The sequence below is a fragment of the Geotrypetes seraphini genome, chromosome 16, assembly GCF_902459505.1.
Source record: "Geotrypetes seraphini chromosome 16, aGeoSer1.1, whole genome shotgun sequence".
In the NCBI taxonomy this organism is placed as follows: Eukaryota; Metazoa; Chordata; class Amphibia; order Gymnophiona; family Dermophiidae; genus Geotrypetes; species Geotrypetes seraphini.
In genome coordinates, this window is record NC_047099.1 from 15954776 (window position 1) to 15973888 (window position 19113).

The following is a 19113-nucleotide window of genomic DNA, read 5'->3' on the forward strand; positions in this document are numbered from 1 at the left end:
TATGCCAAAGTATACATATTGAAATCTTATGATGAAGACCTTACGATGAAGAACTTATGATGAAGACCACTGACCATTTTAGTAGCCTTCCTCTGTACCGACTCCATCCTGTTTATATCTCTTTGAAAGTACGGTCTTCAGAATTGTACACAATGTTCTAAATGAAGTCTCTTCTGAGTCTTATATAGGGGCATCCATACCTCCTTTTTCTTACTGGCCACACTTCTCCATAGCACCCTAACATCCTTCTAGCTTTCGCCATCTCCTTTTCAACCTGTTTGGCCACCTTAAGATCATCACTTACAATCATACTGTGGCCGGACCAGGCCCCAGGTAAGTGGGAAACCCCGGCTCAGAGCGCAGGTAAGATTTTCAGTGCGCCTTTTATATGGCCGGTGTAAGGAAAACCCGGACATTGGATTTCTTTCAAACCAAACTTCACCAGGTTTATTATAAGACAAAAGAAAAATAATCCAACTCAAAAGAATTCCCTTTCAGTCTCTAGTCACACAGTTCACTTTACATAATTCCAGTGTCTGTTGTATGAAATCTAGTCCAGGGACTGGACAGTCCTTGTCACCACTTTCTAATCAAAAGGAAAATCACAAATAGGACTCCTCAATCTCTCAGAATCCCAGGTTGCCCTTCTTAGGGCTGCAGGCTACTACAAGCCACAGTCCTTGCCAGCACTTCTCCAAGCAATAGTGTACAAAAAAAACCCTTCTTTTCTTAGCTTTTATTCTTAGCACTTTTGTTCCTTTTGGAACTTTCACAGCCCTGCTCTGCAGGCTGTGTGGAAGCAAGCTGCCCTTTTGTGTTCAGGCCCTCCCAAATGCTACCACAGTCCTAGAGCTTCTGTTACCTAGGGAGTTACTTGCTAATACGGCTTTGAAGCCTGGTTCAAATGGACAGACTCTGCTGCCCTCTACTTCTATGGCAGGGGTAGGGAACTCCGGTCCTCAAGAGCCGTATTCCAGTCGGGTTTTCAAGATTTCCCCAATGAATATGCATGAGATCTATTTGCATGCACTACTTTCAATGCATATCTATTGGGGAAATCCTGTAAATCCGACAGGAATACGGCTCTCGAGGACCGGAGTTCCCTACTCCTGCTCTATGGCATTAATTAAGCACACACTTCTCTGTGCAGTTCTTACTTTAGAAGGAGGAATGACACAGCTTATAACTTCTAAATCAGGTTTCCATCCATTCCTCTGGCACACTTAACTCTGCTTCAGCCTCACTGTACCACCCCCACCCTGTGTCACTGGGGCTATAGTCATTTTCTGTCTCCATAAATTCCCCTGCTTCACTCTCCACCTCTGGGTGTTTGGGAAAGTTTCCTGGTCAGGTTCTTCTCTGTCTGAAAGAACCTCTAGCCCTACTCCCTCAGGCTCCCATTGGAATTCACAGTACCTAGCTGGCTGCTGGATTCTTCTCCTTTCTTGTTGACCTGGGGCAATCATACATTTCTGGTGGTTTGCAGAGAACGTTGGGCTGCTTTAGCGTGCTCTGTTCTGCTTCCCCTGTTAGAGTCAGCTGAGGATAATTTATCCACCTGCAGTCCTCCTGCTTGAGGCTTATGTGACTGCAGAGCTCGGTGGCTAACTCCACCCCCTTCTGGGTTGATCTTATGTTTCTCCATAGCTCTGGGAAAGGAATAATAGGGGATAGGCTGTGGTTTCTGTGCCTTCCCTGCCTGAATTCCTGGCTGTGACATCACTTGCCTTTTTTCTTTTCTTTCTTTCTGTCCTAAACTAGGGCTTTTTAGCAGGGTGTACAGGTTTTATTTTAGGGATTGCAGGTTTGAGTGCTGTACTCTGGCCTGGGTTAGCAGTCTTTTTAACCATGACAGGAGCTTCCCTGTCACATACCCCCCTACTCAAGACACTATTAGAACCTTACAGGTTCTTCTGATTGTCCTTCCCCTAAACGTGATTGGATCTTTCTTTTTATCGGTTCCTTTCCTGATATACCTTTTGAATCAGATGAGCCCCATCCTTGCTCACCTCGGGCAGTGTCTTGCATTATTTTATCTTCTCAGGAATAACTGCTCGCTTGCATATAAGTTGGGCAACCCAATCTCCCTCTTTTGTTCTATATTCTTTTTCCCTCAAATTCATTACCAGGATCTTTAGGGGACCTCAGAAATCCAGGTCTATCACCCCAGCCCCTATGTGTATTCCAGACTGGAGTGCTCATCTGGACCTTGGAGCTATGCACCCATAACACCCCTCGGGTAGGGATACTACAAGGCCAATGTTCACCAATTCCCTGCCCCCCCTTGGGTACTATTAGCTCTTGAATACTGCCTAAATCTATTCCCACCGAGTGTGGAGTTGCCCGAACTAGTAGCATTGGCTTTAAAAGATATTCTCATGACTTTTAAAACTGGTTTTTTAGCGACTGACCACTGCTAGGTGGTCTTCCTTAGTACTACTATCTGGGTAGTCTTCCCACTCCCCCCTGAAGGAGGCTCAATGCTTTTCTTACACTCTGAGCATTTTTCACACCACTTTCTCAAGTCTTACACCAAGGCAGGCCAATAGAATCTTGCCTGCACCCTTCGAACTGTCTGGTCTTAGGCTAAGTGCTTTCCCTAGGTCCCTGTGAATGGACCAAAATACCTGCTTCCTAATGACAGCAGGCACCACTAGGTTTGACCCCGGGATTCCACCCTACTTGGCTTCCCCCCCACCTGAAATTGGCAGGACCCTATTGCTAAATCCTCCCACTGCTCTCTAGCATACACCAGAGTGGGATCCACTCTTTGCTTCATAGGGTGTGCCAAGGCAGCTGACTCTCTCCCTGATTGCTTTGGGAGTAGGCTTTTCTATCTTCCCGCTTCTCTGCTCTACTCATGGGCCTCTTCTGGGGAGGGTCTCCCAGAACTTCATCTTCCAAAGGAAAAATCTGGGCCAGCTTCTCTTCCTTTACTGCTGGAGCCTTACCCCCTTGAGCGCCAAAGCATTCCCAGAAATAGGGCCACTCCCATCCCAAGATCACCTTATATGGGGGTCTTGGCATAAGTGCCATATTCAGGGCATGCCTTTTCCCCTGGTACTCCACCCAGATCTTATTTATCTCATAGGGTAATGAGGTTCCGTGCATGGATTGTATCTGATATTTACCCTGGGGCCGATTTACTTGCTGACCCTTGCCTTTAGGATACTCTCCCACACCCTCCAGGATATGATGGACTTGTTGGCCCAGGAGTCTAATAAGGTCACTACAGGAACCCCCCTCTAATCTTAGCTGGACAGTATATTCTTTCTTAGAGGCAAGTAATGAGGATTTAACCCCATTCAACAGGTTCATTTTGGCATGAACGGCTCTTGTGGCCAGGTTTACCACAGGAGAAGAACTAATTGGACCTCTGTACATTCCTAAGGACTTTCTGAAGCTTGGGGTTTTAGGTCCTCAGCTTGGGGTAGGCCCCTGCTGTTAAGCCTCTAAGTGTGCCTCCACTACCCTAACCGCTTGAACCATTACAGTAATATTCTGTTTTAGTAGCCAGTTCTTTAAGGCTACTGGCACTGAAACATAGAAACATAGAAAAAAGCGGCAGAAAAGGGCTATAGCCCACCAAGTCTGCCCATTCCAAGTATCCCCCCCCCTGAATTTACTCCCTTAAAGATCCCACAAGAGTATCCCATTTTTTCTTAAAATCTGTCATGCTGCTGGCCTTTATCACCTGGAGTGGGAGTCTGTTCCAATGATCTACCACTCTTTCGGTGAAGAAGTACTTCCTGGAGTCGACATGAAACTTCCCTCCCCTGATTTTCAATGGATGCCCTCTGGTGGTCGAGGGTCCCATGAGCCAGAAGATATCATCTTCTGACTCGATGCGTCCCGTGATGTATTTATACGTTTCAATCATATCTCCCCGTTCTCTTCTTTCCTCGAGTGAGTAAAGTCGCAATTTCTTTAGTCTTTCTTCATACGTGAGATCCTTGAGCCCCATGACCATCCTGGTGGCCATTCGCTGAACCGACTCGATCCTCAGCACGTCCTTTCGGTAGTGTGGTCTCCAAAACTGAACACAGTACTCCAAGTGTGGCCTCACCATGGCTCTGTACAACGGCATCATAACTTCAGGCCTCCTGCTGACGAAACTTCTGTGGATACACCCCAACATTTGTCTTGCCCTGGAGGAAGCCTTCTCCACTTGATTGGCAACTTTCATGTCCTTGTTAATGATCACTCCTAGATCGCGTTCCTCCGTGGTCCTAACCAAGGTCTCACCATTTAATACATAAGTTCTACGCGGGTTTCTCTTGCCCAAGTGCATTATCTTGCATTTTTTAGCATTGAAGGCTAGCTGCCAAGTATTTTACCATTGTTCCAGCAGCAGTAGGTCGTGTGTCATATTATCTGGTAATAAGCATCTGCCTACTATGTTGCAAAGTTTGGCGTCGTCGGTGAACAGTGATACCCTTCCTCTAAGTCCTTGCGTCATATCTCTTATGAATAAGTTGAATAGAATCGGGCCCAGGACCGATCCCTGTGGCACTCCACTGATCACATCTGACGCTTCGGATGGGGTACCGTTCACCTTCTGAAGTCTGCCGCTCAGCCAATCCCCAATCCATGTAGTTAGAATGTCTCCTAATCCTATCGATTTTAGCTTGTTCAGTAATCTTCGATGAGGGACGCTATCAAATGCTTTGCTGAAGTCCAAATATACCACGTCCAGTGACTCTCCGGCGTCCAGTTGTCTAGTAACCCAGTCAAAAAAGCTAATCTAGAAACTGCTCCAGGACCAGTTCATTCATAACAGCTTGTATGTTATGAGCATGTGGAGCCATCCAGCACTCACACAACTGCTTAAGTCTCTGCACCAAGGCTTTAGGATGTTCCCCCGGAGTCATCCATACCACCCTAAACTGGACCCTGTACCGCTCATGCGATTGTCCCAAGTAATCAAGTAAGGTCTGTTTCAAAGTCTGATAGTCTGCAACTTAATCTCCACTTAAAGTCTGGTAGGCCTCTAAGGCTTTCCCCCCAGGCAAAGTATCAGTCTAACGGACCACTGGCCCACTGGCCAGAGTGAGGCAACAGCTACTCTTTCAAAACCTACAAGAAAGTCCTGAATGCCATCTTCAGCAGTTAACTTATTTAGTCTTATAGGCTCCTCAAGAGGAGCGCCTGCCGGCTACTGGAAGTGTAGGCTGCTGTGCCAAGTTGTTTATGGCCTGTATCTATGGCCAAGTTGTTTATGGCTCCCAGCTGCTGTAATAATTCTGCATTGTGTGTTTGCTGTGCCTAGTGGTTCACTTGCCACAAATCCACTTGGGTCTTTAAAGTGCCTTGGAACCGCTACTGTAGTTTGTGCATTTCCGTCTCCAAACCGGCCAGGAACTTGGACGCCATCATCAATGCAGATGCCATAAGGTGGTAAAAGGGGCCAAAAGAGAATACGAGGAAAAAATAGCCAAGGAGGCGAAGAACTTCAAGCCGTTCTTTCGATATATTAAGGGGAAATGACCCGCTATGGAAGTGATGGGACCGTTGGATGACCATGGAATAAAGGGAGTGCTAAAGGAGGACAAAGCAATCGCCGACAAACTGAACACATTTTTTGCATCTGTATTTACCGAAGATGTATATAGCATACCGGAAGCCATCAGGTTATATGCTGGAAACTAAGACGAAAAGCTGACAGGATTGACGGTCAGTCTAGAGGAGGTGTCTAGGCAGATTGATAAACTTAAGAGCGATAAATCCCTGGGACCGGATGGCATCCATCCGAGGGTCATCAAGGAACTGAAAGGGACCATAGCTGAACTGCTTCAACTAATAGCCAATCTGTCGATCAAATCGGGAAAGATTCCGAAAGACTGGAAGGTGGCAAATGTTACACCGATCTTCAAGAAAGGTTTGAAGGGAGATCCAGGAAATTATAGACTGGCGAGTCTGACCTCGGTACCGAGAAAGATGGTAGAGTCACTGATAAAGGACCACATCATTGATCACCTTGACGGACACGGGCTGATGAGGACCAGTCAGCACAGTTTTAGCAAAGGCAGATCATGTTTGACGAACTTGCTGCACTTCTTTGAGGGAGTAAACAGGCAGTTAGTGTCACTGCCTAGGCTTTGGCCGAGCGGAGTTAGCCAGACAGTAACATCGGACTTGAAACTTGGCGTGAGCCCCTTTTGAGTAGAGTGACCTTTCACCTGGGATACCTCTAGTTTATTGCCTAGGTTAAACGTTGTGTGTTCTGGTACAGAAACGCCAGTAGTCAGAAAGGCTTCAACTGTAAATTATAGCTTTTATTAGGTCAACGGCCTCAGCAACAACAAACAAGCCCGGTTTCCCCGGTGGCATAAACTTTATACAAAACAGGTACTTCTTCAACTCAAACATAACTTGGCATGCTCTGGACTTCATCAAAATAAATCATAGTATAAAACAGTCCCCTTCACCAGAGTCTCTTGCCTGAAAAGTGCAACTACTGTCAATCAAAAGTTCTTTTAGGTTCACTGCAGTACAGCTAGTAATATTGAGCTGGATAAACGGGACTGTAATTCCCCAACATTCATAAACAGTCCTTTCGCTAGCGTTTAGATTAAGACTCTAAAGGCAGGCAGTACTCATAGCCTCTCACTAGTTGCTATGGAGATCAATTAGCACATGAAAACCTGCACGGAGGCTTGTAACCTGAAACCAGAGCAAACACAGGCTGTCGTTCTGCCAGCGTTTGACTCAACTAGGTACAAGTTGGTATCTCCCCAGAACATAGAAGCTCTGGTGTCTTATTTGGTCCTAACATCAAAACAATGCTGGTAAGTTTTATGCATATAACTTTAGGCATACCTCTTCTTTGTGAGCAGTGGAACAGCAGAGAAACAGATAGGAGCAGCAACCTTTCCCTCTTTAACTGCACAGCCCTTATGCCATCTCCATTGGCTCTAGAACAGTGTTCTTCAACCTTTTTACACCCGTGGACCGGCAGAAAAAAAAGACTTATTTTGTGGACCGGCAAACTACTAGGACTAAAATTTAAAAACCCCATTTCCGCCCCATCTCCGCGAGTCGGTCCCCACAAATCATCTGATCCCATCCACACAAGCCTCAGTTATGATTTTATATTGAATGTATTTTATTAAAGTATACAAAGAAACAATATTCTGTACAATTGTCATTTTACAAATACAAATAATTCAGAGCAGGATCAACAAAACCCCTGTCTCCCCTCCCCTTCACATATATCCCCTCTACTATCAAGAAAACTGAACAAGCCAGATTATTACAGAATGCTACACAGAAATATCATGCTAACAGAATACTGCAGTCACACATGACAGGAATAGTTTTAGGGGAGTGCAACTAGGGCAACTGCCCCCTGGTCAGAGAGCGCCCTAAGCCAGCTGGAAGCTAAAGAAGCACTGCCTGGGCTTTGCAGTCCCCAGTTATGTCTAACACCAGCTCTAGCAGGATATATATTTCAAATCTGATATATTCTAATCACAAAATAGAAATAAAATTATTTTTTTCTACCTTTTGTCGTCTCTAGTTTCTGCTTTCAATCTTCTTTTCACTCTCTTCCTTCCAGTGTCTGCCCTCTCTGTCTCTTCAATCCAGCATCTGCCCCTTCCATCCACTGTCTGTCCTCTCCCCCTTCCATATGGTATCTGTCTTCTTTCTATGCCCCTCTCCCCTTTCCATCCAGCTTGTGCCCCCTCTCTCCTTTTTACATGATTCATTCCAGTTAACACTGCTCTCTTCATTTTTATCTCTCCTACACCAGATCTATCATCGTTGTCCCTCTCTGCTTATTTTTCTGCTGACCCCTTCCTATTATCAATCGCTCTACTTTCTCATGCCTGTGTCTCCCCTTCCCCTCCTCTAATCTATCTGCCAGCTGTTTCCTTCCTTTTTTCATTCTCCCTTCCCTCCTCCTCCTGTCCAGCAGTAATTCTCTTCCCTCCCCTCCCTGCAGCATCTCTTCTTCTCCCTCTCCAGTAGCAGCTGTCCCTTTTTTTCCTTGCCCAGCAGCTTCCCAGATTCCTTTCCCTCCTCCCCTCCCAGAAGCATCTCTCCTTCTCCCTCTCCAGTAGCATTTGTCCCTTTTTTTCCTTGCCCAGCAGCTTCCCAGATTCCTTTCCCTCCTCCCCTCCCAGAAGCATTTCTCCTTCTCCCTCTCCAGTAGCAGCTGTCCCTTTTTTTCCCTTGCCCAGCAGCTTCCCAGATTCATTTCCCTCCTCTCCTCCCAGCAGCATCTCTCCTTCTCCCTCTCCAGTAGCAGCTGTCCCTTTTTCCCCCTGCCCAGCAGCTTCCCAGACCAATGTTCCCTCTAAGGATTGATGAGGTGTGTGCAAAAAAAATATGCATGAGCGACAAGTTACATATTCCACAAATTTATGAGCAGGCACGGAGGACGCATTTTTAAACAAATGTAGTTTATCCTTGTACTCCTTATGTATTTTTAATCATCTATGGATATGTTTGTATGTTTATTGTTCAAATGGTTTTATTTATTTCCCAAAATTTATTTTTGTTATACACATTGAAAATATTTGATATTGCATTTAAATCAAAATCTCAATAAACTTGAAACTTGAAACGAGTGCCCATGAGATTGTGGGAGGGTTAAATACTCAAAACTTAGAAGAATAACAATTTACTTAAAGTTTTTGCTTCGCCAGCTTTCTGGTATCTTTACATAATGCAGTGGCGTACCTAGCATATGTAACACCCGGGGCCCATCATTTTTTGGCACCCCCCCCATCTGTCCGAAAAACATGATTTTTAGTAACAAGCCACACGTCACACATGAGTATCTAAGAAAAGGCAGCATCTTACATATTGCAGTGAACAGTACATCAATACACCCATTGTAAAACTAAACAAGCCAGACCAGCACAGATCAATCCTACACCGTCAATCCTAACAGAAAACTATGTCTTTCGAACACACAGAACACACCTTCGCCTATTATGGAATATGTAATCACAAACTAACCCCTCCCTCTTTTACAAAATTGTAGTGTGGATTTTAGCTACGGAGGTAACAGCTCTGATGCTCATATAATTCTGAGCATCAGAGTTGCTACCACCACGGCTGGTGCTAAAAAACGTTTCACAGTTTTGTAAAAGGGGGGATAAAATAAAAATACATAGACAAAGGTTAAATTGAACCAGCAAGAAGCTGGACTCTGCATACAATGCTTCACAGAAACAGTGACACATGTCTCCTAAAGCAATAAATAAATAGAAATTTTTTTTTCTACCTTTGTCTTCTGTGGTTTCTGCTTTCCTCATCTTCTTGTAACTCTCTTCCTTCCATCCACTGTCTGCCGTCTCTCTTCCCCTATATGGCATCTTCTCTCCTTCTATGCCCCTTCCAGAAACTGTATGCCTCCCCCTTTCATCTCTCCTTTCACCCCCATTGGTCTGGCATCGCTCTCCTCTCCTTCCCTCTCCCACACCTCTCCTCTGCAATCCCTTTCCCTTTTTTCCCTCATTTCCCTTTTCAATTTATTTTCTGCATCTGTCTAGATTATGTTCTTACTACCCTCTCATCAATGTCCTTTTTTACTGTCTACCTAAAGCTTGCCACCTCTTTCCCTCACCCCAGTGTTTCCCTAACTCAATCCTTTTCTCCCCATCATGTGCCCTCCTTTTATTTATCCCCTCCTTCCATCATGTACCCTCTTTCTCCAACCCTTCCATCTAGTACCTTCTCCTCTCTCTGTCCACTTCCATCCAGCATCTGCTCCCCTCTTTCTCTCCTCCCATTTCCTTCTGGCATTTGCTCCCTTATCTCTCCCATCTGCACTTCCATCCAGCATAGGCTCCCCACTACCATCCAATGTCTACCCTTTCTCCCTCCATCCACCCCTCTTCAATCAGCATCTTCCCCCTTTCTTTCCCTCCAATATCCTTCCCCCTTATGTCTCTCCCCTTTCTCTGTACATCAATTCCATCAGCACCACCCTTCCATATCACCCTGCCCCTTTTCTTTCCCTCCACCACTCTTCCATTCCAGCAGTCCTGCTCCTTTCTCTCCCTTCATGCAGCAAGGTCCCGCGATGATTGTAGCTGCCTGCTGCCAATCCACCCCACTCCGACGTACTTACTCTAGAGCGGACTCAGCAGCCGCATGCTGGAAGGGCCCGCGATGACTTGTCTGCTGGCTCTGCTCTGGAAGAAGTAAGTTACATTGGAGGGGGTGAACCCGGCAGACGCAGGGAGTTGCGGCAATGTCCCACAATGACTGCGTCTGCCGGGTCCACCCCCTCCGATGTAACTTACTTCTTCCAGAGCAGAGCCAGCAGACGAGTCATCGCGGGACCTTCCTGCACCTCAGTGCGGATGCTGACTCTACTGAAGAGAAAGTAAGTCAGTGGTAACGTGACCATTTATTTTTTTCATCAAAAGGGGACATCTATTAATTGACTGTGTATCCTTTCTTTCTTTCTGCACTCAGGCCCAATAATTGTCCCATTCTATTCCCTCCCTCCTTCCTTCCCATGTCTTTAGTGCCCCCAGTGCCTCCTTCCCATGTCCATAGTGCCCCCAGTGCCTCCTTCCTGTGTCCTTTGTGCCCCCAGTGCCTCCTTCTTATGTCCCCCCACTGTCTTCCAGATTTTGCCCACCCCCAAAGCCAGCCAGCTCTGCCACCTCTCCATTTTTTTCTCTGTCACCACCCCATCCCCTATGCTCTGGCATCTCTCTCTTCTCCTTTCTTTCCTTTGCACCCCATAGTCTGGTATCTTCCCTTCCCTGATTCTCTGGCATCTATCTCCTTTCCTTTTCTTCCATCTTTCGCTCCCCCTCCATGCTCTCACATCTCCTCCTTCCTTTTCCCTTAGTCTCCTTCCCTCCAAGCCCTGGCATCTCCTTTCATTCCCTCCCTCATCTTCCTTCTCCCTCCAGCTGGGTACCGCAACACTCTCCCCTGCAGCTCTGGACTTCCCCACACCTGCTCTCCCAAAATTGCCATGCTTCAGTTCCTCTTTTTCCTTCCTCCCTCCCCCCGCGGGACCCTGCGGCACCATCAGCTCTTACTCCCTCTAACGCCGGCCCTGCAGCTCCGGACTCCCCCCCCCCCCCCCGGATCGCTATTATTTTAAATGTTATAGCGGCGGCGCTGTATCCATCAGTGGAGACGTCTAACCTCGGCCTGCCCCGGAACTCTTACTGCAGCAGCCGCCCGTCTAGGCAGGAACAGGAAGTCACTGTTGCAGTAAGAGTTCCGGGGCAGGCCGAGGTTAGACGTCTCCACTGATGGATACAGCGCCGCCGCTATAACATTTAAAATAATAGCGATCCGAAGGGGGGGCAGGTGTGGGGAAGTCCGGAGCTGCAGGGCCGGCGTTACACCAATGAGAAAAGGGGGCGGACCGCCCCCCACTTAATACGCCACTGATTACGGGGATCATGAAAGGAGCCGCCGCTGCTGCATCTTAGGCGATCAGGGCAGACCGCCACCGCCGCCGCTTCCTCTCACCTCCGCTCGAGTGAGCGACACCAGAAGAAGCATGAGCGACGCCAATGAAAATAGTGAGCGATCGCTCATGCGCTCACCTTAGAGGGAACACTGTCCCAGACTCTGATAGTGGTTTTCTCCCCTCCCAGCAGCTCTTCTTACTTCCCAGTGCAGCGATTCACGAAGGCAGCCTCGGATCCTTTGTTGGGTCGCGCCGCGCCGCCTCTGAGGAAAGAGGAAGTTGCATCATCAGAGGCAGCCGCAACTCAGCAAAAGCCCCGAGGCTGCCTTCATGAATCGCTGCGCTGGGAAGTAAAGGAGAGCTGCAGAGAGGGGAGAAAGCCACTGTCGGAGGCTCCCCAAGATCTCTCCGGCCCAGCGCACGCTTCACATGTTGATCTTGCCGGCCCTGCGCGGACCGGCAGGAAGTTGAAGTGAGTCAATCTTGCCGGCCCTGCGCGGACCGGCAAAAATTTCCTGCGGACCGACACCGGTCCGCGGACCGGCGGTTGAAGAACTGTGCTCTAGAAAAGTCGCAAAACCCGAATATGAAAGGGAGGTAGAAAAATCACAAAACCAAACAAAACCTCCCAAACCCCAAGAGGTAAAACTAGACAAGGGGGAGAGACAAGAGCAAGAATGGACAAACTACTCAAAATGATCGACAATAAATTTTGTGTGCATGGAAGAGCCCTCAGTCACACAGCCACCCACTGAAAACTCCCAGGGGAAAAGGCTGTCTCTGGCTTACACCCAGAAGAGTTTTAACTGTGAAACATCCCCGGGCTCTACTCCGAGCTATTTTAAGTGATTAAAGTGCACCCAACAGTGCTGAGTGTGAAAAAATAAGTAAATCAAAAAATATCAAGCGTCCATATCCAACAAAGTTCAAAAAACCAGCAGGAAGTACTTAGCTTCTCCGTGGAAACGAACAGTCAGCAGATGTAGATACGTCCAACAGGACTCCGTTTCGGGGGTGCACACCCCCTTCTTCAGGAACGGCTGGACTGCGCTGTGAACCTCTGAATCATCCGGCATAGCTTGGATTGACAAAGCGGAAAATGGCGCTGAACCGAAAAGAATGCCTCCAATTTAAACTGCAGACACAAGCGCATCATTGGATAAGCAAATCACATGACTCATAAACCACGGGGAAAGGAAAAATCACTAAACCCCGTGAAACATCCAAAACAACAGAACAGATCAATCAGAAAAGCTGCAAAAAAGTAAATCCATATTGGAAACCAAAAAATGAAAATTAAAAGGTATGTTGCCATTCAATATAGTCATTGTGTCCAGTGGGAGCCAACGCTTGGAGCTCGAAAATCCAATACTGTTCCCTCCGTTGTAACCAGGATAATTTATCCCCCTGATAGTTCTCATATGCTTGTTCAATGATAAACCAGCGTAGATTTTTTCACACTCAGCACTGTTGGGTGCACTTTAATCACTTAAAATAGCTCGGAGTAGAGCCCGGGGATGTTTCACAGTTAACACTCTTCTGGGTGTAAGCCAGTGGCAGCCTTTTCCCCTGGGAGTTTCCAGTGGATGGCTGTGTGACTGAGGGCTCTTCCGTGCACACAAAATTTATTGTCAATCGTTTTGAGTAGTTTGACCATTCTTGCTCTTGTCTCTCCCCCTTGTCTAGTTTTACCTCTTGGGGTTTGGGAGGTTTTGTTTGGTTTTGTGATCTCCATTGGCTCAGCATGAGTCGCACACTGAGCACAGCCTTCATCAATTATCATAAGCTCAGGCACACAGTATTGTAAAGGAGAGTTCCCAACCTGTTCCTCCTTCATGTCCCAGTCCCCTTCTGTAAGTAGCTCTGGCTGCTTCCAGGCTAGTTCAGCCTCATACTGGGATTCGTGTGCCTGCACTGCTCCTGTCCCGAGGGCTCTGCTGATTCCTTTCTGCTTCATTCCTCCTGCTCCCTTAAGCTCATTACAGAGCCTCTGTTTAAGCTGTGGGAAGAAACCACTCCCTTTTAGCTGCAGGGGGGAGAATTTCCTTCCCTCAGCTTGAAACATTTCTCTCCAGGCACCCTGCTGTGCTGCTTTCTGCTTAACAGCACCTGGAAACCAGCAAGGTACAACTTTACTGCCTGGCTTCAGGACAAGTATCCGGGAAGTCACAACTTTTCTATTCTACTTCCATTTCTTCACTGTCCATAGGATAGTCAGCTGATCTACACCCCCGGCCTCTGACTTGGTCAGCCCTTCTGCATTGGAGTTTGTAATTCCTTCCATATTTCTCTGTGACAAGACTTTGGGATGCAGAATTGTCACAATAGACAAGGGCGACCTGGTCGACATTGTATATCTGGATTTTCAAAAGGCGTTTGACAAGGTTCCACATGAATGACTACTTCGGAAAATTGTGAGCCATGGAATCGAGGGTTAAATACTCATGTGGATTAAAAACTTGCTGTAGCATAGGAAACAGAGAGTGGGGTAAATAGACAATATTTGGACTGGAAGAGCATCACCAATGGGATGCTGCAGGGCTCGGTGCTTGGACCCATTCTCTTCAACATCTTTATAAATGATCTGGACATTGGTACGACGAGTGCGGTGATTAAATTTGTGGACGATACGAAGTTATTCAGAGTAGTGAATATACAGGGGAATTTCAAAGATCAGCAACGTGACATAATCATGCTCAAGGAATGGGCATCGACATGGCAGATGAGGTTCAACGTGGATAAGTGTAAAGTGATGCATGTAGGTAGCAAAAATCTCATGCACGAATACAGGATGTCCGGGGCGGTACTTGAAGAGACCTCCCAGGAAAGAGACTTGGGAGTTATGATCGACAAATCAATGAAGCCGTCCATGCAATGTGTGGCGGCGGCGAAAAGGGCAAACAGAATGCTAGGAATGATAAAGAAGGGTATCACGAACAGATCGGAGAAGGTTATCATGCTGCTGTACCGGGCCATGGTGCGCCCTCACCTGGAGTACTGCGTCCAGCACTGGTCGCCATACATGAAGAAGGACATGGAACTACTCGAAAGGGTCCAGAGAAGAGCGACTAAGATGGTTAAGGGGCTGGATGAGTTGCCGTACAGTGAAAGATTAGAGAAACTGGACCTTTCTCCCTCGAACAGAGGAGATTGAAAGGGGATATGATCGAAACATTCAAGGTACTGAAGGGAATAGACTTAGTAGATAAGGACAGGTTGTTCACCCTCTCCAAGGTAGGAAGAACGAGAGGGTACTCTCTAAAATTGAAAGGGGATAAATTCCGTACGAATGTATTGTACGTATTATAAGGCAAAAGAAAAATAATCCAACTCAAAAGAATTCCCTTTCACAGTCTCTAGTCACACAGTTCACTTTACATAATTCCAGTGTCTGTTGTATGAAATCTAGTCCAGGGACTGGACAGTCCTTGTCACCACTTTCTAAGCAAAAGGAAAATCAAAAATAGGACTCCTCAATCTCTCAGAATCCCAGATTGCCCTTCTTAGGGGTTGGGTGCAGGACTCGATGCTTGGACCCGTGCTCTTCAATATCTTTATAGACGATCTGGACATAGGTACGATGAGTGAGGTGATTAAATTTGTGGACGATACGAAGTTATTCAGAGTAGTGAAGATGCAGGGGGATTGCTAAGATCTGCAACATGACATAATCAGGCTCGAGGAATGGGCATCAACATGGCAGATGAGGTTCAATGTGGATAAGTGTAAAATGATGCATGTCAGTAACAAAAATCTCATGCACGAATACAGGATGTCCGGGGCAGTACTTGGAGAGACCTCCCAGGAAAGAGACTTGGGAGTTCTGATCGACAAGTCGATGAAGCCGTCCACGCAATGTGTGGCGGTGGCGAAAAGAGCGAACAGATCGGAGAAGGTTATCATGCCGCTGTACCGGGCATGCATCTGGAGTACTGCGAAGAAGGACACGGTACTACTCTAAAGGGTCCAGAGAAGAGCGACTAAGATGGTTAAGGGGCTGGAGGAGTTGCCATACAGTGAAAAATTAGAGAAACTGGGTCTCTTCTCCCTCGAGCAGAGGAGATTGAGAGGGGACATGATCGAAACTTATAAATCAGATTTCCATCCATTCCTCTGGCATACTTAACTCTGCTTCAGACTCACTGCACCCCTCCCCCTTGTCACTAGGGCTATAGTCATTTTCTGTCTCCATAAATTCCCCTGCTTCACTCTCCACCTCCCATCCCCCCTCTCTGGGTGCTTGGGAATGTTTCCTGGCCAGTTTCTTCTCCATCTGAAAAAACCTCTAGCTCTATACCCTCAGGCTCCCATGGGAATTCACAGTACCTAGCTGGCTGCTGGATTCTTCCCCCTGCTTGTTGGCCTAGGGCAATCATACATTCCTGGTGGTTTGTAGAGACTGTTGGGCTGCTTTCAGTGTGCTGCGTTCTGCTTCCCCTCTTAGAGTCAGCTGAGGATAATTTATCCACCTGCAGTCCTCCTGCTTGAGGCTTATGTGACTGCAGAGCTCGGTGGCTAACTTCATCCCCTTCTGGGTTGATCTTATGTTTCTCCATAGCTAAGCTCTGGGAAAGGAATAATAGGGGATAGACTGTGGTTTCTGTGCCCTCCCTGCCTGAATTCCTGGCTGTGACATCACCTGCCTTTTCTTTTTTATTTCTTTCTGTCATAAACTAGGGCTTTTAGCAGGGTGTACAGGCTTTATTTTAGGGATTGCATGTTTGAGGGCTGTACTTTGCACTGGGTTAGCAGTCTTTTTAACTGACAGGAGCTTTCCTGTCACAATACCCAAGTCCCACTCTTCTGTCGTACATATAAGTTGTTCACCCCTAAACTGTACCGTCCCCACGGGTTTTTGCAGCTCCATACTCCTATATACATAAACGCACACACAGAAATACAGTCACACACTCACATAAACACAGTATCTCCAGTCCATGAGAAACTCTTCTTCAGAAAAGGCAGTTTTGTTTTTAAAGGTGGTTATTTTGTCACAATAAATTCATTAATAAATAAATAAATTGTGTGAATGGAGGCAGACATAACATCCAGGTGCAAGAATTCACCTGGAATTTCACTATAGGATTTTGAATAATCTGCCCACAGCATCTCTTGTGCTTGATTTGAACTATTTCCTTGCCCACAGGTCTCTTCTGTTACTGGGATTTCTTGCACTGGTTGGCACAGGTTTTGGAACATATAACATGGCAATGGCTGTCCTGAGCCCATGCCCCTTACTGCAGCATTCAGAGTGGGGTGATGCACTTATTGTGAGTACTTTACTCATTTTTCTTCAGTCAGCTAAAAGCAAACTGCAAGGAAGAGTTAGAGTTAAGAATATAGGAATTTCAATATTAGTACAGAACAAAGGTCCATCAAGCCCAGTATCCTGTTTCCAATAGTGGCCAACCCAGGTCACAAGTACCTGGCAAAATCCCATAGAGTAAAACAAAATTGTATGCTGCTTATCCTAAGAATAAGCAGTGGATTTTCCCAAATCCATCTTAATAATGGCTTATGAACTTTTCTTTTAGGAAATTATCCAAACCATTAAAAAAAGTAAATAAATTCTGCTAAGCTAACTGCTTCTACCATGCTGAATATCCAGCTTCTGGTTTGGGCTTCATGTGATTGTTACAAGGTCAGGGTTAACATCCCTGTGGTTACCATATAGCTCCAGAAAAAGGAGGATGGATTGAGACATCTGGGTTTCATTTCCATTGCTTTCAATGAAAGTAAAACCTGGATGTCTCAATCAGTCCTCTTTTTTCTGGAGCCATATGGTAAACCTAGGTAGGGATCATGTTTATCATTCAGAGTGCTAACCTATGGGTTTATTTCTGGCTCATGATCCAGAGTAAATGGTTTCCAACCTCATGGCCACTATAGGAGGAAAGGTCTAAGAGGGAAAATCCCAGGTAGTTGTGAATTAAAATTTATAGTGTCAGAATTCCAGTATAGGTCCAATTGAGCTGGAAGAGAAAGGCAAAATTACTGTTCTAAGAACCCTTTTTGTACTGTTTTCCAGTCATGGCTCAAAAGCAGCATCAGCAGTTCTGGTATTTTCTCTTTATGTGTGTATTTTGGTATTACCAGATCATCTCATGGGTGCTTTTTACTGGGACTCTCAGCTATGTCAAGGTGATGATTGGAATTATCCTACGTGACCAGAACTACAGCGCCCTTGTATGGTGTGGAGCTACAGTGCAGCTGGGGTCTATGGTTGGGGCCTTGACCATGTTCCCTGTGGTCAGTGTGTACAACATTTTCAAGTCTTCAGATTGCAACACAAAATGTTCTTTCTGACATTCAACCAAGGAAAGGGGAAGTGCTCAGAGGAGTTCAGGCTCACGAACTAGGATTAAGAGCCGCTCCTGCTGATCAATCTTTCCAATTCATATAATATTTATTTTCTGTGAATAGAATTGAATGATGAAGATTCGCATTTCTGTTTTCTCTGTTGGTTTGGTAAAAGGTAGAATCTTGATATTTTAATTTTTTTTTATTAAATTAAAAATAACAAGCAATGGATAGTAATAGAATTTACAATACTCACTAGGGTAGTAATTTATAGAGTTTTTAAATAAATATAATTTGACAAACCCTCAAAAGAAAAAAAATAAAGGTTTTCCATTATGATGAGGTCCAAGGCTGCCAGCCTGGCAAAGGCCGTCCCCTCATCACATGCATAGTCCAACTTCCAAGGGTGCCAATAGGGAAGTAGCAATATTCTCTATGCAAACAGCTTCTGAGCTATAATCATATTCCAAACACAAAAAAGTTTATTTCTGTTCACATAGTCCCATGCACCAAAATTAAAGTACGCATGCATCTGCGTATGCTCAAGGCCTTCTAATTCTCCCTCTCGCCGAGAAGGCCTTGAGCATGTGCAGATGCATGTTCAAGGCCCGGCAGAGGCAGGAAGATCTTCTAGCGGCACCGGGGGGGGGGGGTACGTTCAAGTTGTTCGGGCAGGTGGTGCCGGTTCACAAGGGGTGGGGGTGCTGGTTCGAGCGGGGGGGAGCGATGCCGGTTATCAGGGGGTGCTCGCAAATCGAGTCAACACTCAGTTTGCGAGACAAGTTTTGCGAGAATGTTTTGCTCGTCTTGTAAAACACTCGCAAACCGAGGTTTGACTGTACTATCAAAACAGGTCTCTCTTCACCATCTCATGGCCAATAATACCAGACAATCCAAGACACTGATTTACTATTCAAACAGTTCAGTCTTTTCCAGCTCAGCAAAATAAAACAGAAAAGATTCTTCCAACAGTTCCAACTTATGGACTGCTGCTGTTTTGTTAACTCAGGCAGCTTTCTATAACCAGGACCTGAGTCCACTGCTTCCTGCCCTTAGGCAATCCCAGGCAATACTCCTGCCTGCACGTTTTCCCCAGTACTTCCTTAGGCACACTATAACAGTGTTTCTCAACCTTTCAAGTCAAGTATCCCCGAAGCCTAACAAATACCAATTGAGTACCCCCGCCCAAGCTCGGCCCCAGACCCACCCAAGCTCCGCCCGTGACTCCACCCCCATAATAATAGTACTAACTGTAATGTAATTTCTTCCAGCCATTTTTCACAAACACCACAAAATTAAAAAAGCACAAAGTACACTGTACGCAGAGAAAATGTTAGTTATCATTTATATTTGGGTGTTTTCAAAGAGGTCAAGGCAGATGACTTTAAAATATGCAATGTCACCTCAGTAACAAC

The 19113-nt window shown here is 46.1% G+C and overlaps 2 protein-coding genes across 3 annotated transcripts in view; one reads left to right on the forward strand and one right to left on the reverse strand.

Moving 5' to 3' along the window:
* LOC117349853 (olfactory receptor 5V1-like) overlaps nucleotides 1-1580 on the reverse strand; it is a 60793-nt gene extending 59213 nt beyond the window's left edge. The window contains exon 1 of the mRNA XM_033923479.1: nucleotides 1417-1580. The gene's annotated coding sequence lies outside the window, so the exon portion shown is untranslated. The remainder of the gene's footprint in view (nucleotides 1-1416) is intronic.
* The window catches only part of LOC117349852 (solute carrier family 52, riboflavin transporter, member 3-A-like), a 32169-nt gene extending 13833 nt beyond the window's left edge, over nucleotides 1-18336 (forward strand). For both annotated transcript variants that reach the window (XM_033923477.1, XM_033923478.1), the window contains exons 3-4: nucleotides 16545-16668; nucleotides 17495-18336. In XM_033923477.1, the coding sequence (XP_033779368.1) occupies nucleotides 16545-16668; nucleotides 17495-17704 (334 nt within the window). In that variant the 3' untranslated portion in view covers nucleotides 17705-18336. The remainder of the gene's footprint in view (nucleotides 1-16544; nucleotides 16669-17494) is intronic.
* The last annotated feature ends 777 nt before the right edge of the window (nucleotides 18337-19113 follow it).